The following is a 23386-nucleotide window of genomic DNA, read 5'->3' as shown; positions in this document are numbered from 1 at the left end:
TTTCTCACCCCAGACTATGTTAAGACTTCTTGCCAAGTGTTTTCCAAAACTCCTTTATAACAACATGTAATCCAACCCCACTCCTGAGAATGCTTGTCTAGCTCCCGACCTTGCCAGACTGGCAGCTCCAGGAGGGCAGGGACACTTTTACCTTGATCCTGCTCCTATTTCTAGTGCCTGGCACATGGTAGGTGCTCGTATTTGTTAAATCAATGACTAGCAATCTAATACCTACTAGATATCCAGATGATATATGATGTCCAGAAAACTGTACCTTGAACAAAGGAAGAGAGGATAAGATTTTTAGCAACAAGGCATACATGGCAGACTCCCGCTGAGACTGAAAGGAGTCACAAAGGCCACTTGATAATTAGGAAAATACCTTTATTATCTCTGAAATCTTCCAATATTCAATGTAAAAACCATGATAGTGGCTTGTTCACAACTTCACAGATTATAGAAAAATGACTTTCTACCTTCTTTACAGAGATCTACCCCTCAAATCAGATGGGGCTCCATGATGGCTGAAACAGGGCAGAAAGGAAGGACAGAGAACACAGCAAGGAGATCTGCAGCTCCCTGAGCAGCCAGAGGCTTCTTCCCCACTTTTAAAGCCCAGGTTGGGTCCCGACGACCTGTGAGCCCACCAAGGGAGGCTCAGTCCATGCACGCTGGCGGCAGACTGAGGCAGGCCTGTGTCCTGAGGTCCTGCAGCGTGGCACTTGTGGCTGGGAGGCCACAATCAAGGCAGCTTCGTGAGAACAAGAACAGGTGGCAGGCCTGCAACTCAAATCCCTTTCTCTAACACATGGCCAGGAAAGAGACTATGGGCACTGACCAAAGAGTGCTCTCGAAATCTTCTCCTTTTACTCAGCTCCCAAAGATGAATTTGTCAAATAGCTACTTAAAAAAGCAAAACAAAACAGAAAACAAGCATGTGTTTCCATTTCAACTACAATCAGCAGTTGGTAATTTTTAGAAAAAGACTTGAGTTGCTGTTAAATTTGTCTTTTTTATCAGGTCTCTGGCTCCTTCCTTGCTCGTCCATGGTTGGAGCAGGGGGGTTACAGCTGTAGCAGAAGGCTGTTTGTTGATCTGAGAAAACTGTGAAAAGGTTTTGCACTCACATACAAAGGCTGATGGAATTCAAAACGATCCCACCAATTTTTATGAGAAACATGACTGTTCCTCTTGGGTGTCTCAGGTCAAAACAAGGCAACCGCCTAGTGATTTATAGTCCCCACTACACATATTCTGCCTTCCAGAAGGCATTAGAGAAAGGGCCAACGTCTGCCAGGAGTGACTGTAAACACCCCACTGACAGCTTGGACACTTTGTTTTTAAATGCAGCAGGACTTTTTCCTTTGGCCCTGGCAGAAAAACCAACTCCCTAGGACTGTTTAGGAAGGAGCAGACAGGAGGACTCCCCTGAAGCCCCAGAGCGAGAGACTCGTGGTCCCTACTGAGCGGAGTGTGGCTCAGAGCATCATCAAAGGCAATCAATACATTTATGGCATATGATAATTGTCCTGTGGTCCCCAACTGGCCCCCAGGCTCCACCTGATTGGACGCGGCGCATGGGAGGTACAGAACAGGTTGTCATAAGGCACATGGTCGAGGTGGCCCCCACACCAGAGAGATTATCTCTTTGCACGATTCCAGAAGTGTTGGAAAGCTGAGGAGTTGATGGCACTCACAATGAGCAGCAGCAGCAGATACAGGGATATCATGACCGTAAACCAATGGCTGGAAAACCAGGACAGCTGGCTTGAAGCCCTGCTTAAGGGGGGGAAAAAGTGATGTTGGCAAGAAGAGAAAAACATTTTTTTTTTAAGTGTATGCAACAACTTCTGGCTCAAAGATGATGAAATGATGAATCTCATCCTCTGGGTGAGCCATGAAATGAAGCTTCGTGCATGCTCCTTCGCTCAAAAAAATCTGGGGCTATTTGCCCTGGCACCGACACATCTTTCACCAGAACATCTTCTAAATGTACAAAGACAGCTATGCAATGAGCTCATCCTGATCTTCTCTTTCATAGCTCCTCTGGTGCCTTTTGTGACCCATCTTTTCTTAGGCAAGACTTTGGTATCTAGAAGAATGACTGTGCTCAGGGTGTCTGCCCAGATGGCAGCAGGTGGCAGGTAATTTAGCAGAAATCTTTTCACTTTTAGACATGTACAGATATCAGTCCGAGCTGGGGAAATCCTCTCTGGCCCACTGGGAGATGATCTAAACCGTCCAAGTGTGTACTGAAGAGACACTCCAGGGAGAAGTGGGAAAGGAATGGAATTTTCAAGTAGAAGAAGCCAGATGATTTTAAACCAGAGGATAATGTTCCTCAGACTCAGGAACCCTATGCAAATCTCCCCAATGTGGGGGATGGGGTGAGGATTTTACGGTTTATGAAATCTTGAAGCATGGAAACACTGGTGTATACAGCCAGGAGTGGGGAGGATTACAAGTGACCCCCTTAGCTGCTCATCTGCTGCTTGTCCCCATCAGAAGCTCTGCCACAGACCCCAACAATGTGACAGGATCTCAAAGTGACCCTTGATCCCGGGGAACCCTGCCACCCACCATCACACTGCTGAGATGGGATGTGGAATCCACCACGGTTCTGAGGAGCTGACAGGTCTTGTCTGCTGTTGAGTCCAACACCCTCATCTTGGACATAAAGATGAAGCATCTCAGGTCCAGAGAGGAGCAGTCACCGCAGGAAGTGACCAAGCAGAGTGGCACATATTCCCAATCAGCATCCAGGCACCACCCTGCCTCTTGGCTTAACCTAAATCAGTGCATTTCTGACTACAATCAGGAGCCTGGGTGGCTAAGGGGCCTCATGGTCTGGAGCAGCCAATTTGGCTTCGTTCAGTCCCTCATGTTATTTGTATTTACAAATCTCTCTGTCTTCTTCACTAGAACACAGTCCTCTCAGGGCCAGGACCGCATCTTATTCCACCTGTCTTCCTCACCCCTCACCGTGTGCAGCACAGCATTTTATATATTTTACACATAGCTGAGGTCTAAGGCTGGGAGCAAGGGATGCTGATAACTAGGGACACAATACTCTCAGCATTTAGATGTTCTCCTGGACCTCTAGCAGGGCCTGTCCTCCTTACCTCTTGGGCTGCTTCTGGGAGTACACCAGCAGGTACTTCACTCGCAGAAGCTGGTTATTGGTGACCACAAAGTACTTTGGAGGGATGTCTCCGCCTTCACTATGTTTGATTCTTGCTCTCCTGCGATCTATCTCCTTAGAATCTGAATAAGGAGAATAAAGTACAACTTCACCGGGGGGAAATACAATAATAAAAAAAGCAAATTACAAATAGAAATAAGTCAAGCCTCCTGGTCATGAGGGTGGGAAAGCCCCAGCAGGGTGAGGAATGGCCTCAGCTGTATATGTGCTGTATGTGAAGCAGCACTAAAATACAGGAGAGTCTGACAAGCTGGACGAGGGGGAAAAGGAACAGGAAGATAAAAGGGAGACAAGGGGGAAAAAAACCTGCGTTGGAAAAGCAGAGGGAAGAAGCAGACTGATGGCCATAACAAAAAAATTATCTGGGCCTAGGTACAGGGCTTGACCCAAAACAAGTCTCTTAGGCATTTTAAATTAATCATTCTGGATTTTTGAGCTTCTTAGAACTCTTATGTTCCACGCTTTGTACCAAGATTTGTTTAAAAAACAAAACAAAACAAAAAAAACCTAAAACTTTCCTTTTAATAATATGATGAAGCTTTATAAAAACAACAAACAAACAAACAAACAAACAAACAAAGCCAAAGCTGTGTGCAACAGTAGACTCTGCAAGGTTTTGTTTTGATGTTGATGTCACAGTTTGCTAACTTCCTAAGAATTATAAATGCAAATATTCATGCTGCCTGGTGTGGAAGGGTAGTGTCAGACACGGGCCATTCCTCAGGATTCCAGTTGTTTTACATTAGAGGCCAGGAACAGACAGTTTCCTCAATTCTCCTTTTCTCAGTGGAACTAACAGGCCAGTTCTGGAGACTAGAATAACAGTTCTGCGACTCTTCTGCCTTTGCGGGCAAAACAGCAGGGCGCACAAGGCACAGACTCTAAGAGACATATCGGAGGAGTGGACTGAGCTCTAGCTAGTCATCCACTCCCCCAGAGAGTCCAGGATTTACTCTCTGTGGCCTCAGTTGCCTCTCACATCCTCTGGGGGCTCAGGCACATACCAGAGTAGCCTGGAGGACAGGGTCTGGATCCACGTCTTTAGCTTCTATTTAGTGAATACCTACTGAATGTCAAATAGATTTCAGGCTCTCTGCAGGTATCAGGTGCCCAAGAGTGACTAAAACTCACTTTCTGCCTTCAAGGAGCCCACACTCTGGCCTCACACGCTCCCTTTTATCTGTCAAATCTCACTTCCTCCCGGGGCACCTGGGTGGCTCAGTTGGTTAAGCGTCTGACTTTAGCTCAGGTCATGATCTTGCCGTTCGTGGGTTCACGCCCTGTGTCAGGCTCTATGCTGACAGCTCAGAGCCTAGAGCCTGCTTCAGATTCTGTGTCTCCCTCTCTCTCTGCCCTTCCTCCCTCTCTCTCAAAAATAAATAAACATTTAAAAAAATCTTACCTCTCCCCAAAGTTTCCCCTGAATACTTGGACCTACAATGTTTGATTGCACCTTCCTGTGAGCTGCCCTTGTGGACCTCATCAGCCTCCTCACATGGCACTCTGTGCTTACCACCTTGTAGTAAGTGCTCAATCCCCAAGGAGACTGTTCACTCCTTGAAGGCAAGCCTCTGTCCCACATTGCTTTGGACCCAGCTCATCCCTCTGCATGCAATGGGTGATCCACCCAACAGAGGGGTCAATGGCAAGAGCCTACACACTCAGAGGCCTGCAGCCTAGGTCCAGGCCAAGTCCTCACTCACCCTTCTTCTTCATTTGGCACTTGACATCTGGATGATCAATGACTTCACACACAGCCACACAGCTGAGGATGGGGCCAAGGAGGCTGTGCTGCCATCCAAGGCCATGGGGGCTATAAATGAGGGCCAGGCTCAAGTCACTGGTGAGGTAGGTCCCTTCCCCAAACAAGGATGTCTGGAATGGCAGAGGTCAACAGAAAAGAAACAAGGCTGGGTGAATGTAAAATTGGCACAGCAAGCTGACATAGGTCTTTCTTCAACAGAGTTGTAAATACAAAATTCTCAAGCCTCTTTATCCCCAGTAAAAGGCATATAATATCAAATTATTCTATGACATCATCACAGGGTTATTAGTAAACCCATTCCTATCTGATGACAGTTTAACTAATTGTGGATGTGCCCACCTAGCCTAGAAAACTAGCAGTTCCTATGGTCAAGGTTGAGTGAGAAAAACATAGGTATAAGAGTCCAAACAGACCTGAGTTTGAATCCTGACTATACCTCCAACGAGCTGGCAAGTTACGTAAACTCTCTCGGTCTCAGTTTCTACATCTGTAAAATGGTGATGTTAGTATCTCCTCTATGAGGTTGAGGATGATTCAATGAGATAATGTACATAAAGCATCGAGCAGGACATCTGACACATCGGAGGGGTGGGCGTTTATATTATAATGTATTAGCAATTCCTGTTACGTGAACGCATTTAGCATGGTTACACCAATGGCCTCGCAGAAGCAAAGTCACACACTTATGCACAGCGAGTGGGATCACACCTAAGGATGGAAGTAATCTAAGTCGCTACTTGAAAAAGAAATGAAGCTCTCAGACAAAAAACTGTAACCAAATAGGGCAGGCCTATATTAGGGACATGGTAAGTTTTACTCTGTGTTGGTGTCAACCAAGGAGATGTCCAAAATCTAGGAGGCAGGTCCCTAATGGTAGGTGCTAACTTGATGTCCTCCATGAAGCAGCATGTCAGATGAGAGAGAAGGATATCAGGAGACATACCTACAAGTTGAGACTACAGCAGGCAGAGCAAATACATCTTTTGCCCACGGTAGACCATGGCCAAGGGTCTATAATCAACCATGATGGCCAGCATAAAAATATCAATCATGGCACTCATTCATACTGACTCAGAATCCTTCTCAACACAACATTTCAGGTAGCTGTTACCAATGGATGGAATTTGAAATTCAAGTTCAAATTCAATTGCTATCTTTTGGCTGCAGTATTAGGATCTGTTAAGTGAACTCAAACTGCTCTCTGAACAGCCTATGCTTGGGAACTGAGAAATGTCCTATTCAGTGGCACCGGGCTTCTACAATTCTAAGCTGGTTAGGTGAAGCTTAGGGGAAATGAAACAAGCCTTTGCTTTACCTTTGGGAAGCCCCTTGCCAAGTTAGGCAGTGTCCCCATGTCTCAAAAGCTGACACAGACCTTCTCCAAGGACCCTGGGTGTTGTCTGATCTGACTCTGCACCCATTCTAAGCTATAGCTGCCATATATACACAGACTAGACTCCATAGACTCAAGAGCCTTGAGCGAGACTGCTGTAAGCAGAGGCGCACCAGAGTGGGAAAGCTGGGGTATCTGTACCATGAAAACAATCTCACAGCTTCAACTGGCAAGTAGGCTCCCTCAAGCAAGCCCCTCACTGAAAACCCAGACAGAAGCAGCCAAAAGAGCATCCGCTTTACCAAAGGACTCCGAGAAGATGTCTCTAAGCAGCAAACTCCCTGGACACTGAAGAGAAGGTCTGGTATAATCTTCAGGCAACTTCTCCAAGGCCAGTTATGCTGTGAAGCAGAGCCCCCCCAGATTCCAGTAGCCTGGCCATAATAATAGGCCGAGAGCCAGTATAAACAGGCCCGTCATCGTACAAAAAACCCAACTGCACGCCAATCAGCTACAGCAGTGTTGGAAGTCTCTCTAGCCTCAGGGCTGCATCAGCCACAACGGAGCCCATGGCCATGGAGCCAACCCCTCAGACGAGGCAGATGTTGGCATGACTAGGGAAAGGCTGCAGCCCTGCCACTAGCCTAGATTCCCTCTCCATCCACCTATAAAAGCAGTCATTGCTTTCTTAGGGTCTAAGAACGGGAAGAGCCCTTTGCATATATAAACTATTTGAATCCTCTCAGCACACGAGACTGTGGGTGATAACGTCCTATTTTACAGATGAGGACACTGAGGCTCAGAGAGGTTAAGCAATTTCCCAGGACACAGAGTGGCTAAGGTGGTCTTTCTGGTTCCTATATGTAGTTGTCTTCCTATACCTCACTAAGAGCCAAAATAAATGCCAGCAGAGAAGGGTGAGTGACACTGTTTTGACTCCAAAAAAAAAGGGAGGAAAGGACCTCTCCTTGGAGCATCCCTCAATATTTCTAAGGACTGATTCTGTTGGACTGTCCCCTAGGCAAGTGCTTCTCAAACTTCAGACAAATCACCTGGTGAGCTTGTTAAAGTCATCTCTGATCATGTGGTCTGGGGTGTACCTGAGATGTCGTATGTCTGACAAGCTCTTGGGTGATGTGGTGCAGCTGGACGAGGGACCATGCTGAACAGGGAGGGTTGGATACATAGTGGGATTACCTGGCTTTTATTTATTTTTTTCATGTTTATTTATTTATTTTGAGAGAGAGACAGAGCACGAGAAAGGAAGGGGCATAGAGGGAAAGAGAATCCCAAGCAGGGTCCATGCTGTCAGCACAGAACCTGATGAAGGGCTTGATCTCATGAGCTGTGAGATCATGACCTGATCTGAAATCAAGAGCTGGATGCTTCACTGACTGAGCCACAGGTGCCCCTTGGGATCCCCTGGCTTTTAAAGCATACTGTTATCTGGGCCCCACACCAGAGATTCTGATTGAATTCTTCTGGGATACAGCCAAGCATTGGGATTTTTAAAAGCTTCCCAAGTGATTCTAAATGGGCAGCCAAGGTTGGGAACCATCTTTAAATCCATAGTTCTTAAACTGTAATCAGTACAAGAATCACACAGAGATCTTGTTAAAATGCAGGTTCTAATTCAGAAGGTCTAGGGTGGGCTCAAGATTCTGCATTTTCACAGGCTCCCAGGTGCTGGTCTGCAGACCACACCTGAGTGTGGCCTCAGTGAACCTATCCCCCCCAGCCTCCCCCAGGCAACTCCCCAGGGTTCTGACCCTCATGTCATTAGGCTTAGGCCCCACCTTGTTCAGGTGGCAATGCAGCCCATTGTGGATGATGGAATGGAAGTTTTCGAGGCGGCTCCCGTGGAAGGCGTAGATTAGGTCTCGTTCTCCTTTGGTCTCATAAAATTTGGCGTTCGCTGGGTTGGAGTACTCAATTTCAAACAGGAAGTCCGGCACGGGGACAGGCGTGTGAGGGGCACCGGTCAGCTTTTGGATCTTTTCGAACTTGAAAACATGTAGGAAGTCGCAATTTTATTGGGGAAGCTGTTAAGTTGTGCTGCCAAAATGGCCTCCTAAAGCTTTGGGCTTAATTCCTATGGGGTCTGCTCACGAGAACTAGTTTCATGAGAATAAAGATAACAATTTATAAATAAGCTTAGAGCTTCTAGTTCAAGATTACTTTCCTATAATAATGTTTTTCCCCACACTAGGCCAAGAAGCACAAACTGCTCCTTTGAACTAGACACCACCCCTAGTTTTCATAACACTGTCACATCCCTTTCCTGCACTCTGTCTTTACAATAGTCTCAGGAGGTAGAAAGGTGTGATCAGTTGCAAAAATGGCCACAACCTTTCCACTCATCCTTGTCTATCACACCTCTGTAATGTGAGTCTGCAGGTAGAATTCCCGGACTCCAACAAGATGTGGCACCTCTGTGCCACCTTGAATCTGGGCTTGGCCATGTGACTTGCTTTGACCAATGGGACCTTGGCAAATATACAGCAAACAGACTTTGAAAGGGCTCGCCCTTAACCATCTGCTGCTGGGAACGCTTCACTGCCATGTGAATGAGCCCTGCTAGCCTTCAGGAGGGTGACAGTCTCGCAGAGGAGGGCCCCAACCACAGCAGCCACCCCAGCGGAAGATGGAGACATGTGAGACATACCAGCTGAAGACTGAGACACTAGATCATCCTGCCCCACCCAGAAGAACAATCCAACTCACTCACAGAATCATGAGAAACAATCAAGGTTGTTTTAATCAAGGTTTTTGGAATGATTTGTCATGCCACAAAACCTATTGATACAGAAGAATGAGCTCTTCCTAAAAGGCAATAATCCTTTTCAAGGCAGAGATGACATCTTTTCAGTGATTTCTAAACAGTAAGTCATAGACCAAAGCCAATCTGTGGCAAAGTTTTCTCTGGGTTGTGTTTAAATGAGAAAAATAAGGACAATGTAACAGATAGATTTATACTGCTGTAAGGTTGCCTGCCATCCTTTCTTTGGAAGAATTGTCCTTTTTTTGAGAACATCCTCCTTTTTTATATTAAAACATCCTTTTATAAAGTGATGATACATGGCAGCCTCACGTCCTTACTTGGACATGATAAAAGGCTGAAAACCCTCACTCCATATGGCGCCAACACTCCATATTTTAATGGAACTTAACTGGTCCATAATGAAAAGTTAAGGAGTCACACTGCCTTATCTACTTTACCTACAGCAGCCAACATCTAGCAGGTGCTTAATACCCACATGAAGAATTAATAAATCTAAATTTAGCAGATGACAAAAGTGAAACCCAGGGATCATCTAGCAGTTAGCAACCCAGCCTGGACTTGAATAGGGATCTCCTGACTCCCACTGTGGGGCTCTGTGTGTTATTTACCATTTACCAACAGAGATGGACGTCCCTAGACACCAGAATCAAAGATACCAAATTCTATGCCACTTAAGGAGGATTTCTGTCTTGAGCAGGAGCTTGTAAAATTAAATGTTCTTAAAATAAAATTAAGTAAAGACCAGTACAGATAAACCCCTGCTGCTGCTCAGAGAAAAGAGCACCAGATCAGGGATCTGCCTTCCTACACTCAGGTTCCTGCCATCCCAGCCTGTCCCTGGGAGATCCTGGCCAGGCAAGGGAAACCGAATTACAGAATGTCTGATCTGTGCCAGAAACTGTACTGGGGGTGGCATACATTCTATCATAGCTCCCCTCTGAGTTAGCTATTAATATTCACAATTTATAAATAGGGAAAAGGAGACTCAATAATGGATGGAAGTGGGATTTGATCCCAGAGCCTAAAGTTTTCCATTACTTCCGGTTCTGCCTCTCTGTTTCCTAACAACTGGATGAGGCCAATGTTTCTTAAGGTGTGGTCAAGGGTGCACCCTTACTGGATTTACCTGGGGTGCCTGTGATACCCAACATTTACGAGCCCTTAGCAGAATGCCTTAAGGCATTCTTCTAAATGTGAAAAGTCATTCAATTCTCACAGCTAGTTCCCTGTGGAAGTATACTATTATTGTTCCCATTTTATAGATGAGGAAACTGAGTTAATGAAATGCACCCAGTAACCTGCACCAGGTTCACAGTAAGAGGGGGAACACAGGTTTGCACTGCCAGTGTGCAAGTTCCTGAGGCCACTCCAGACACAGAATCAGCATCTCTCAGGGCAAGGTCCAGGAATATGCATTTTCAACAAGCTTCCCAGGCCATTCTGGTGCACAAGGAGGTCCCAGAGCCCTTTAGCTCTAGCAATGTGCTGTCCTACAGACCAAAGTCTCACCTCTGACTTCCCTGCACTGTGGATTGTCAGGACCTTTGAGGATAAAATCCAGCTCACCAGATCCCTGGCACGTTTGTCTTTGTCTCCGGAGGACTGGAGAAGTTCTTTCAGGTTGGGTAGCTTGCTGGCATCTGCAAGCTGAAAAGAGGAAAAATCTCCATTAGCAAGGATCTGGAACCAAATGATAACTAGGGGGCCCTCTGGTGGTAAAGCATAGAATTGCACTCCTTTCATGTTTCAAGGAATTTCTTAAGAAGAAAGGTACAGGTGTGGATTCCCTTTCCAAATACCGAACTCTAAAAGCTCTGAATGCTGAAACATTGTTTTGTAACTCATTTGCTATAAAACCTGACCTGAGATGATGTGAGGTTCACTTAGTCTTTATTTTTAAAATCTTTTTTTTAAAGATTTTTAAAAAATCTTTGTTTTAATAGACACAGTTTATTTATTTTTGAGAGAGAGAGACAGAGCGTGCGCATGGAGGGGCAGAGAGAGGACACAGAATCCAAAGCAGGCTCCAGGCTCCAGGCTCTGAGCTGTCAGCACAGAGCCCGACGCAGGACTCGAACCAATGAACCGCGAGATCACGACCTAAGCCGAAGTTGAACGCTTAACCTACTGAGCCACCCAGGTGCCCTTAATCTGTACTTATCCCACTTCCTATTACTATTGATGTGATACATTTTGCTGCAGGAATATTAATGTCTGATTATGGAATACCACCTTGCTGGAGGAGTCACCAAATACATGGTATATACAAGTGTGGATAAAGGGCTATCAAGGCCTTTTCCCTTCAGCATCAGTTAACCTCCCGTCAACCTGTCTCCCGGAGACCAGATGGAAGTAGTACGTCAACTACGTACATAACCAGGCAACACTCCTTATGGTAAAAATGACCCAGGATGGTAAACTGGACCTGGACTGGAAGAAACTATGAGTAGGCAATCCATGGCTTTGGGTTTCCCTGAGTGGTGACTTTTTGTGAGGACTCCGGCAGCTGTGTCTACGGTGTTCTTACAAGAGAGCTCAGCCCCTGTGGAACATGGAGCTTCATTTAGGTAGGCACTCCCCCACCCCGCTCCTTACACCTCAGCTGTCACTCTCAGGAGGTAAAGACAAGCTCCTGGACCTCTGTGTGGGCTGCTATGGGGACTTAAGCAAGAACAGAATGCCGATGCTGCCCTGCAGCGAGTGTCATTGTCTCCAAGAACCATCCTGTTTAGGCTGGTGCCCCATGTGAACAGAGTCAGGAAGTTTAGTTGTGTGGGTGCAACACATTATTACCTTTGTAAAATTGGGCAGAATCTGAATTGAGAAACACATCTGATGCCAGGATTTCTTATAAGGGACAGGGGACCTGGATTTACAGAAAGCTACAAGGTTCTATAGCTTTTGCTCAGAAATTACAGCTCACTAGGAGCCAAATCTCTCCAGCATGGCATTTAAAACACTACAGACTAATGTTGAGTGAACATAGCTTGGGTTGTACCACCTCCAAGCTTTGCTCATTCAGTCCCCTGGGATGCTCCTTCCTCCACCTCTACTAACCCAGGCACCCCTCTCTCCTCTAAACCTGAAACCCCTCAGTCCCAATAATCCCTCCCCTGTATGGCTAAGACTCCTGGAGGCTGAGGACTATCTTGTGTTTTCCTTGTTCTTTTTTTTTTTTTTTTAACATTTATTTATTTTTGACAGAGAAAGAGAGAGAGAGAGACAGAGCATAAGTGGGGGAGGGGCAGAGAGAGAGAGGGAGACACAGAATCGGAAGCAGGCTCCAGGCTCTGAGCTGTCAGCACAGAGCCTGACATGGGGCTTGAACTCAGAACTGTGAGATCATGACATGAGCCAAAGTTGGACGCTCAACCGACTGAGCCACCCAGGTGCCCCTATCTTGTGTTTTTCTAATTCTCTTTCCTGGGTGTAGAGGAAAGAGCAGACAGATCTGGGTTTGAATTCCTGGTCTGTAGGCAAAGCACTGGACCTCAGGACCTGAGGCTGTACCTCAAACTCCTCTAACACAGAATCCCCGCTGCTTCCATGTCAGGTTGCCAAGAAGATGAAAGAAAGTAGTAGATCTAAACATGTCCATTTCTTTTCTTCTCCATTTGTCTAGAAAGCTGGCTGTTGCTGACCTTGAGGATTTTGTTTCTTAACTCTGTTGTAGAAAATCAGAAACATTTCAGGATTGCTTTATTCCTGTCTCTGTTTCCAAAGAATCAATCACTAGCCTCAGACTTCTAATACAACAGTCTCTATATGCCTTGTGGAGCATCAGTGAGGATCCAGTTAAAAACCGTGGATGTGTGGGTGTGTAAATGCTCCATGAGTATTGCTGCTCCACAGTGGGGGAGTCAGAAAGGTAAAGAATTATGACTGAAATCTATTCATTGTCATAACAAAGATGTATACTAACTACTAAGGGGACCAGGCAGGACTTTTGCTAAGTGAGGGCTGGGGGAATAAGGGGTTGTCAGGAAAGCTTCACAGAGGAGATGCCCTGTGACCTGGGCTTCAAATGCAAAGGAGCAGAAGCAGGAAAGTACGGTGTGTAGTCAGGGAGATGGATGGTGACTTGGTGAAGTGTGCAGGCTCTTGTCCCAGGCAGCCTGGGTCTAAACCTGGGCTCTTAAACCCCTACTAGCTGTGTGACCTGGGTGAGTCATTTGACCTCTCCTGTGAACTGTCAGACCTTGAATCCTGTGTCTCAGTTTCCTCAAACATACAATTTGGATAGTATTAGTAGCCTCTTCACGAGATCCCTGTGAAGGTTAATCAGGTTAAACAAACACGGTGTTAGAGCAGTAGGAGGGTATTAAGTGCTCTTGTGTTAGTAGGAGTGCCACAACTGTTGTCCTCGTTAGCTGCAGGGAGTTCCATGTGGCTGGAGGCTAGAGTATGGGGGAGGGGTCTCCAGAAGGAACAGGAGTGAGAAGGTAACATCAGTCTATGAAGGCCTTGACCCACCTTGCGGATTCAGGGCTTTGTTCTATAGGCAATAGAGAGCCACTGACAGTACCCTCCGGGGGCCATCCCCACAGCCTGCTACCTGCACAATCCAGAGGACACCCCTCAGCAGCCTGTGGCCTCCTCTGACCTTCTTTTCTACTCCTGATCCACACTTGTTATCCCAGAGCCAGAGCTCAGCCCTCCTTCCCACGATTACTGTCCCCATCACTCCTGTTCTCAAATCCCACCTGTGAGCCACAGCCCTTGCCAATAGTCCAGAACACAGGGAGCAGCAAAAGAACAGTTAGCTAAGCCAGGCCCCTTTTATGGGTTCAGTCTGGGAAAGTGGGAGACATCCCTCCTGGCTCTGAGCTGGACCTTGGCCTCCCCCTGGAGCAAGATCTCTTCCAGAACCCACGCCCTCTCAGTGCTACCTGCCCAGATAGGGCCCCTGTGTGTCCTGCCCACTTTGTCCACTCTTTAATCCCTCAAACGACCTCCCGTATGTCCCATTTCACTTTTCAAGCTACTCTGAAAAATAAACCTGCTCCAACAAGTTAACAGGAGTCTTCCTCTTATGACCAAAACCTGTCTGCATTTTACCAGGGCCTTTGAGGAATGAGCCATATAAGTAGAGTTGCCCGATAAAATACAGTCTGTTCAGTTAAACGTGAATTTCAGATAAACAACAAAATCAATTTTTTTAGTATAAGTATAACCTGTACAATACTGAAGGCATAATTGCACTTTCAAAATCATCTGTTACTTATCTGAAATTCAAATGTAACTAGGTGGCTTATCCTTACACTTCCCTTAACAAGACCCTTCTGCATCTGGTCTGGCTGGCCTCTCTGCCTAACACCTCTCGCCACAAACTTCACACCTGCTGCCCCCATGCTGTTCATCAACTGCCCTATGTCTTTCCTCTATGCTTCTGTAGCTGCCTAGTGTGACATTTCACATCTTCAAGGCCAGCTCAAAGTCACCTCCCCTGTCCCTGACCACCCATGACTTCTGTGCTCCCCACCGCTCCATGCAGAATCCCATGCTGGTACTTGATTCTCTGGGGCCACCTCAAATCTGGTTGGGACAAACACTTCCCGAGGGCCAGCCACATCTTATGTATCCTGCTGGACCCCCTGCAACTGGCCTAGAAGCTGGCATGAAGTTCAGAACAAGAGAGTAACTGCTGCTATGTATTAAGGTCTTATCATGAACCAGGCACTGGGCTAGATGCTGTGCATGCATCATCTCATTTTATCCTCACAACAGCCTGCTTTTTTTTTTTTTTTAAGTTTATCTATTTATTTTGAGAGAGACAGAGAAAGTGAGCGGGGGAGGCAGAGAAAGAGAGGGAGACAGAGGATCCGAAGCAGGCTCCATGCTCACAGCAGAGAGCCCGATGCAGGGCTTGAACTCGCCAACTGCGAGATCATGACCCGAGCCGAGGTTGGACACTCAACTGAGCCACCCAGGTGCCCCAATTCTTTATATCACGACAGCCTGTTTTAAAGGAGGGAGGAAACAGGTTTGGACAATGTAAGCACCATGCTCAGGGCTGCACAGCTATTCATTCAACGGCAGGGCAGAGACATGAAGCCAGGCAGGCTGACTCCAGAGCCTGTTCTCTGGGAGTCTCTCCTACCAAATCAATGGAGAAATAAATGTATGTATGTATGTATTTTAAAGATTTTAAGTAATCTCTATACCCAGCATGGGGCTCAAACCCACAACACTGAGATCAAGAGTCACATGCTCCACTGACTGGGCCGGCCAGGCGCCCTTCAATGGAGAAATTTATAACGGACTATTTTAGCCCAAAGGAGCAATTCCAGCAGAACTTTAAGAGGCTGCTTGGGAAGCTAATACAACCAAGAGAGCTACTGGCTGAGCCTAAGCCCTGTCACAGGGACGGAGAAAGGTGTATGTAACTTGTAGAACGGAGCAGGGTCAGGAGGTGGAAAACCCTCCATGCAGACAAGAGTGACAAACCCCAGTGCTTGACAGCAGAAGGCACTTACCAAAAACTTGACTGAGGAGAATGAGAGTTCAGGAGGAAGGAAGGCATTTCTGGGGGTTTAGGGGAGAAGGCAGAGGGGAGGGTTTACGGAGTGGCTGGGATGGGAGTGGTGGGGAGGATTCCGAGAGACAGAGCAGAGGGCACTCCCAGTGGTACAAAGCATGGTAGACAGGCAAAAGGTAGTCCCAGACTTAAAAGCACCCAGAGCCAGAGGGGTGATGCAAATGAGTATGGGGGGAGTCTAGGAAAGCGAGGTGAGGACAGTGTTGAACTGGAACCCCCTGGCTTAACAAGGGGCCCAGCCACCAACACCCAGCTGCAGCCGGGTTCTGCCGAAGGGTGACTTCTATCCAGGCTATGGAGCTTCAGATGTTTTTCTTTTAAAAAGAAATCACCAAACTCCTGCTTGTTCTTTTTTTTTTTTTTTTTTTTTTAATTTCCCAATTTCTAAAAGGTCAGAAGAACAAATAAAGCCTGTCATCCCACAGACCACACTTTTGCAGCCTCTGCTGTGAGAAATAAAGAAGTATTTAGTTGGAGCAGGGGCTGAGGAGCCTGGGCAGGGCTTGAACAGTGGGCCGTGCTGGGGGGTGGCAGGGGTTTGAGAAAGGAAGTGTCTCAGGAAACAGGTGGTTTGGGTAACAGAGAGGACAAGGGCAGGGAACCAGGAGGAGATGAGTGGAGGAAAGGGAGGGCCAATGACCCTGGAAAGAGACAACTCATGTCTTTGCTTTGAGTGAGGAAGTGACAGGGCAGCCCAGTGGGCACTCTGCAACCAGATCATAATCTCCTGATGAGGAGGCCTCAGAATGTGTTTACAGAAGCTGCCGTAGGTGATTCTTATCACTAGGAAAAGGTGGGGATACTCAGGTTTAGTTATTAAGCAGAAGGGCTGACAGCAGGAAAGAAAAACATCTGGAAAAAAAAAAAAAAAAAAGATCCTTGTCTAGGAAGATGCCAGAGGTCATAATTACTAGATGTGGGTGGAGGTGCTAAAAGGGAATGAACCGAGAATCTTGTTAAAATGTAGGTATTGATTCGGTAGGTCTGGGGTGGGGCCCAACATTCTGCACTTCTAACTAGCTTCCAAGTGATGCCGATGCTGCTGGTCCTCAGGCACACAATGGGTGGCAAGGGTCTGGAATTGATACAAAGGAGCCATTCCTCCTGACCTTCTACCCTCAGAAAGGGTCTTCAGGCTAATGGTGAACCAGGGCATGATATTTACCGGGGGAAAAACAAAACAAAAACCAGTTGTGACACCAATGACAAGATTCTGTGTCAAGTGACTCAGGAACATGAACTGTGCCCAGGATAGCTCAACCTGAAGTTTGGGAGCCAATGGTCATGGCTACAGGACATCCCAAGAATCTTAGAAATGCTCTGACCTGATAAGAGCTTAGCCAACCCTTTTCCCAAGGAACAAAGTCAGAAACCCTCAGCTGGAGGCAATCAGCACATACCTAATTTGATTCCTCAAATATCTGATAAGCAGCTCTCAGGCCAGGCCCTGGGAATACAAAGAACTCCCAGTGCAAAATCAAAGAGCTGACTCAGAATAGAAATGTCCTGGAGCACCTGGGTGGCTGAAGGGCATGATCTCACAGACTGTGGGTTCAAGCCCAGGTTTGTGGGTTCAAGCCCTGTGTCAGGCTCTGTACTGACAGCTCAGGGCCTGGAGCCTGCTTTGGATTCTTGTGTGTGTGTGTGTGTATCTCTCTCTCTCTCTCTCTCTCTCAAAAATAAATAAACATTAAAAAAAAAAAAAAAGAATAGAAATGTCCTCCAAATAAGGCATGAGAGGTAAGAGACAATTTGGGTGCTGTGATGAAATAAGGCCAGAGCCATTCCTAAAGCCAAAGCTTGGTTCAGCAAGGGATGTTCCCAGGAAAGCAACAGCCAATAGAGTAATTCAGCCAGAGTCCTAAATTTTGGAAACTGCAACACATGTGTGATAGGTGTGTAATGACACCTCATAGTGCTGAGAAAATGAATTAAAAGTGGCTGAAAATGATACAATGAAAATGAAATGAAATGAAAATGTTCCCAAGTGCTTCAGCTAACAATAAGAGACTTTTTAACAGCTCCCTACCTTCCTTCTTCAGCTAACCACAATATAATCCAGAAGGACAACTCTGGACCTGATTCCATTTTCTTTAAAAACTAACCTTTGAGGGGTGCCTGGCTGGCTCAGTAGGTCGGTGGAGCCTGTGGCTCTTGGTCTCGGGATCGTGAGTTCCAGCCCCGTGTTGGGGGGGGGGGTAGAGTTTACTTAATAATTTTAAAAAGCTAATCTTTGGATCAGACACAGGTCCAGATGCCAAGTTCTCTGCATCTTTCCTGTAATTCATGTAACACGTGGCAAAACGAAACCTAAAGTATACTTATTTAAGAATGTGTGCATGCCCCCAGCCATCGACATGCCAGGCCCTGCCTGGTGAGTGGCTTTCTCCTGAGAAACTGCTCATTAAAACCATGCCTACAGACAGCCAAGAAGCTGTTCAGCCTGGGCTAGTTTCCCTAACAATGGTGCCCATATAAGGAATATGGCGACAGAACAAGGTGGTAAGAATCTGTCCATGTTTCTCCAGTGGCCCTCAAGAGAAAGGGTGCACTGTCTAGAGATGGCACAGTGCGCCCCATGGCTGGACAGTCTGTCACTATAAAGGAGTGGCTATTTGGGGCTACCTGAATTGCCAATGCTCTCCCAAGGGACTTACAGGTATGAGAGGAAGGAAGGAAGTGCCTTAAACTGAGAGCACAGATACCTATGGGGAGGGATGTGAAATCGGGTGGGCTCTATCAGGGGCACTTTTCCTTTATTGGTATCGTTTGTATTTTTTTTTTAATTTTTTTTTAAATGTTTTATTATTTTTGAGACAGGGAGAGACAGAGCATGAACATGGGAGGGTCAGAGAGAGGGAGACATAGAATCTGAAACAGGCTCCAGGCTCTGAGCTGTCAGCACAGAGCACGACGCGGGGCTCAAACTCACGGACCGCGAGATCATGACCTGAGCCGAAGTCGGCCGCCCAACCGACTGAGCCACCCAGGCGCCCCTCGTTTGTATTTTTTATAACAAAAATATATCCAACCACTATTTGCAAAATTAAATTTTATGGGCCCCTGGCTGGCTCAAAGAGTACAACTCTTGATCTCAGGGCCATTAGTTTGAATCCCACAGTGGGTGTAGAAATCACATAAGTAGGGGTATCTGGGTAGCTCACTTGGTTAAGAGTCCAACTTCGGCTCAGGTCATGATCTCACATCCACAAGTTCAAGCTGCGCATGGGGCTCTGTGCTGACAGCTCAGAGCCTGGAGCCTGCTTCGGATTCTGTGTCTCCCTCTTTCTCTGCCCCTCCCCTGCTTGCACTCTGTCTCTCGCTTTCACTCTCTCAAAAATAAATAAACATGAAAAAAAACTTTAAAAAAACATAAATAAATGAATACTCTTTAAACAAATTTTTATAGAGTGTGAAGAAATCCAAACAATTACAAAGCTCCCTTTGCATTCATCCCATATTCATCAAACAAACCTTATTCTTTTTGCCAAGAAGACAGGAAAAGAGCACACTGAACATTCTAGTCCACTTGGATGTTTCTTGGTAAAAATTAACAAGGTGCATTGTGGGGTACCATCTCTAGTGAGTTTGGTTCCTCTGACCCCAATCTCTCCTCCTCTGTCTACCCATCCTGAACAGATCCTCCTCTCACCCTGCCACCCCAGGGGTCTTTCAGAAATGCATCCTGGATCTCACCAATACCCTCCCCTGTCCAAGAATAAAATCAACACATCTTGGTAAGACATGCTCAGTCCTCTTTACTCCAGTCTACCTCATCTCTTCGTGTTCCCCCACGAGAACCACACTAAAGTACAGACTTGTCCTTCTCGATGAGCACCTGGCTTTCTGCCCATCCTGATACTCCTTCTAGAATACCCCTTTCCTCTTCTCTGCTCCTTCGATTCCTCCATGTCCCTAGGGACTCATCATGCCATCAGCCACTGCCTCTACTTAATGCTGCCTGACTCCAGTCCACTATCAAGGACTGGGATTCTGGCTCTGGACTCCCATATTATATATATAGAGCTTACCCACAGTACAGCTGAACACCTTGTTAACCTCTCCTTGAGTCTTTAATTCTGCATCCTTAGCACCTGGCCCACAGAAGGCATATCATCTACTGACAAAAGCGAAGGAAGTTTCATCCCCAAGGCTCTGGTATCAGAAACTCACAAAATTGAACATCTGAATTTTCAGAATAAACCATGGGGGAAGTCAGTTGGCTTATCTTTCTCCAAACTCCTGCTCCCTGTACTCTGAAATACCTGTGCACTGTGGTGTCCTTAACACATCCCCAGCCTGGGCTGCAATGGACAAGAGGCTGGGTCTTTGTCCCTAGACCTCCTGGGAGTGATAGCAAAGAGGGAACCCAACACTGACCACCTCATCAGAGAAAATTCTAAACATCTGTTGATTCTAAACATCTCCCTTAATCTTTAACATACTTCATAACATTCATTGACTTTTTAAAAGTTTGTTTATTTTTGAGTGTGGGAGAGTGGGAGAGGGGCAGGGGGCAAGGGGGACAGAGGATCTGAAGTTGGCTCACTGACAGCAGAGAGCCTGATGCAGGGCTCAAGCTGACAAACCGTGAGATCATGACCTAAGCAGAAGTCGGATGCTTAACCAACTGAGCCACTGAGGCACCCCCAATGATTTCTTTTTAATGTTTAACTAATTTTGATTTCTGGGAGAAATCCACTCTGTTAATGAAGAATTCTTTTTATACACTGCTAGATTCAGGATCATAATACTTTATAGAGGATTTCTACATTTATACTCCTGAGTGACATTGGCCTATAATTTTCTTTTCTTGTATTTATCAGATTTAAATCAAGGTTATACTAGCTTCTTTTTCAATACTCTGGAAGAATTTTACACAAAGTTAAACTGGAAACACTTAGTCCCTCATTGCTTGCTGGAATGCACCAAGGAAACCAGCTAGGCCTGGAGTTTTCTTTAAGGGAAAATCTTTACTAATTCAATGTCTTTAATGATTATAGGTTATTTTGATTTTCTCTTTCTTATAGAATCAATTTTGGTAAATTACATTTTTCTAGGTAATTCCAAATATTTGAATTACAAAGACAATTGATATCTGGAATGCTGACCTTTAGGTGAACTCTGTAAGAAATTAAGTGCCTTATGATTCATAGGAGAATAACAGCTTATATGTGTACTGTATGTTACAGTTTATAAAAGTACTGCCCATATATAACCTCATTTGAAGTCTGGGTATCTTTAGTGATTTTTGGTATCTTATTATTGGCAAAGGGATGGGTAAGTTCTGATTTAGCAGAACCATCTGATTCAGATCAACACCCTACTGTTGGCCATGCTAGGAAATTTTGTGGAGGCCTATGCAACTACTGAATTCTTCACTTCACTCCTGGGAGTCACTTGTCATGAACACGGCAGACACCAAGTGTGTCGATATTAGGGTATGGGTGAGTATTCTGAGTTCATGGAAACCTTCCCTAAGGCCTGGCTAGGAACGTTAAGTCTGGGGGCTGGTATGTTTACTAATACGGGTCCCCAGGCCACGTGGCCTGGGATGCAGAGGACAGCACGGGAAGGGGTGGAGGGAAGCACACTCACCAGGGCCTCAAAGTCCTTGCAGTCGTGGCGGGCATAGGACGTAGGGAAGGGCCGCAGCACTGAGTCGCGCTTGTAGCTCTGCAGCGCCGAGGCGAAGAGGCTGCAACGGAGGTCAGCGGCCAGCATGTCGCGGCCCACCGCCTCCCTGACGGCCGCCCAGCCTGCTGGCTGCATCCGGGTGGCGGCGCGTTGCCGGGGGAGACGCGCGGGTCACGGGCTAGGGCCGAGCCTGCGGTCAGCGCAGAGCTGGGCCCAGGGACAATGGGCCAGAGGAGACCAGGGTTCCCAGGCCCGGGGTGGAGCTAGGCCGAGGGAAGAGCGACCGGGGTAAGAACGTGCTGACGAGTGTCTTCGGCGGGGGGCCGGGCCGGTATGCTCGCTGCCCGAGGAGACCCACCAGTCGAGTAGAGGCACCCGGCTGGGCCCGCAGGTCAGCCTAGGGGGTTGGGCCTGGGGATAATGGGGCCCGGAGGGGGGGGTGTCCCAGGCCTGGGGGAGGGGCTATGACATGGGATGAGACGACAACGGCGGGAACGTGCTGACACGTGTCCTCTGCAGGAGCCTGGGGCGGGGGGAGGGAGGACACCCCCAGGGGGAAGCCGAGGAAGACCCCCCTCCCCCCTCCGCTCCGGGCGAAGCTGCGGTGCCGCCCGTGGCTTCCTGTTCCGCCTGCAGTACTGCGCCTCCGAAGCTCCGGCGCTCGCCCGGCTGCCCCCGGCGCCGCCTGCGTTCCGCCTGCCGTGCACGTCCGCTCGTGGTGCCCTCCCTGCGGGATGGACTCCGGGGCGGACGCCCGGCTGCGCGCCCTGGCCTACAACCCCTAGCTGCCACGCTCCCCACGCTGCTCCGCGCTCCTCCCAGCCCAGCCGAAGGCCCGCCCCTTCCCGCGCCCTCCTCCTCGCGGGTGCCGGGTGTGTCGCCCCGCGGGACCCGAAGGGTCCCCAGACGCAAGGTGTGCGGCCCCGGTGGAGTCGCCTACGCCCCTGCGTGCTATCCTCACAGAAGCCCTTGCTGGGGACTAGCCCGGGCGCCCTTTGACCCGCCCTTGGATTTACCTTTGTTCAAGCTTCGTGGACTGAGCCTGTGTGTCTCGCCTGGGGAATTGCTAACGACCTAGGCCTCCTGAATCGTTTCCCTCCAAAACTGGCAGCGCCATTTAACACCCAGAGCTACTACGTCTTAAAGTGCTGCACTGCTTACCCACAGCCAGATGGGGATTTGAATCTGGAATTCACATCCAAGTCTGAAAACCAAAAGACCTTTCCTCGGCTTTTCAACCTCCAGAATTCACTGCATTGCTTGTCTCTGGCCTCTCCCATAAGGTGTGGCAAGATTTTCCTTTGGGGTCTTGTCAGAAAGACAGCCTGGCAAAGAAAGTAATGGGGAAAGCCAGAGGGGAAATTGACCTAACTGCAGGAGGGAAGGGACTAGATTCCCAATTCACAACCCCAATAGAGAAAACCCCAGTTTGGCCTCATGGTTACATGGAAATCTAAGCACAAGTAATTGCTAATTCCTAGACCACGAAGCCGGTCTCGGTACCATGCCCCCAACTCCCATATGCCAGCATCCTCTGAGAGAAGCGCTTCCCCTCCTTCCCTGTCCAGGATGAGCAGGACTCTGGGTTCAGGGAAGAGGTGGTCCATGACTTTGCACTGTATCTATGACTTCGGGAGGAAGAACAATACTGGACTCCCAGACACCACATGGCTTCCCAGGTCAGGCAATGAGCGCTGGCTGCTCCCAGGAGTCCATATCAAACCTCTGGTTGCTGCGAAGACCGGAATGGTCCAGACACATGGAAAAGTGTTTTAGACCCTTATGTCCTCAGACAAGACCCCTAGTACCCCCAGGACCTTATGGGACCCAGGAATTAACATGGCTGCTGAAGCTCAGGCCCAGAAAGGCAGAGCTGGCAGCAGTGGGGCAGGAGACCTGGGAACCCTCCTTCATTCCGCCTCTTCTTCACTGTGACCCCTTAGACAAGGCCAACTCCTTGGCCTCAAGGATTGTTTGTTGAATAAAAACATGAAATGTGCTTTCTGGATATGTTTTCTCACATGAAATGAAAATCATAGTAAAACACCAACATCGCAACAGGGTTTGGGAAACCCTCTGAAGATGCAATTCTCAGGGTCTGGGCATTCTACAGAGCAAGTTGATCTATC

General features: G+C 47.5%; 1 protein-coding gene and 1 long non-coding RNA gene across 5 annotated transcripts in view; one reads left to right on the top strand and one right to left on the bottom strand.

Annotated features, from left to right (window-relative positions):
• The window catches only part of LOC109262840 (uncharacterized), a 64953-nt gene extending 63932 nt beyond the window's left edge, over positions 1-1021 (top strand). For both annotated transcript variants that reach the window (XR_002077982.2, XR_002077983.2), the window contains exon 4: positions 488-1021. This is a non-coding gene — a long non-coding RNA (uncharacterized LOC109262840). The remainder of the gene's footprint in view (positions 1-487) is intronic.
• Positions 368-21392, bottom strand: PARP16 (poly(ADP-ribose) polymerase family member 16). Of its 3 annotated transcripts, none has more exons than XM_019441773.2 (6): positions 21219-21392; positions 10592-10729; positions 8097-8303; positions 4906-5077; positions 3123-3264; positions 368-1779 (listed from the first exon to the last, which is right to left on the bottom strand). In XM_019441773.2, the coding sequence occupies exons 1-6, from the start codon at positions 21390-21392 to the stop codon at positions 1641-1643; spliced, it is 972 nt and encodes a 323-aa protein (XP_019297318.1). In that variant the 3' UTR covers positions 368-1640. The 3 variants fall into 3 exon arrangements, with proteins under 3 accessions (XP_019297318.1, XP_019297319.1, XP_019297320.1); XM_019441774.2 differs by having other exon boundaries at positions 368-1776; XM_019441775.2 differs by having other exon boundaries at positions 10649-10729.
• Between the last annotated feature and the right edge of the window lie 1994 nt (positions 21393-23386).

Source organism: Panthera pardus, unplaced genomic scaffold, assembly GCF_024362965.1.
Source record: "Panthera pardus isolate Hobbes unplaced genomic scaffold, ASM2436296v1 HiC_scaffold_24, whole genome shotgun sequence".
Taxonomy (NCBI): domain Eukaryota; kingdom Metazoa; phylum Chordata; class Mammalia; order Carnivora; family Felidae; genus Panthera; species Panthera pardus.
The sequence above is the reverse complement of the archived record's forward strand: the minus strand, read 5'-3'. Positions and strand labels throughout refer to the sequence as shown.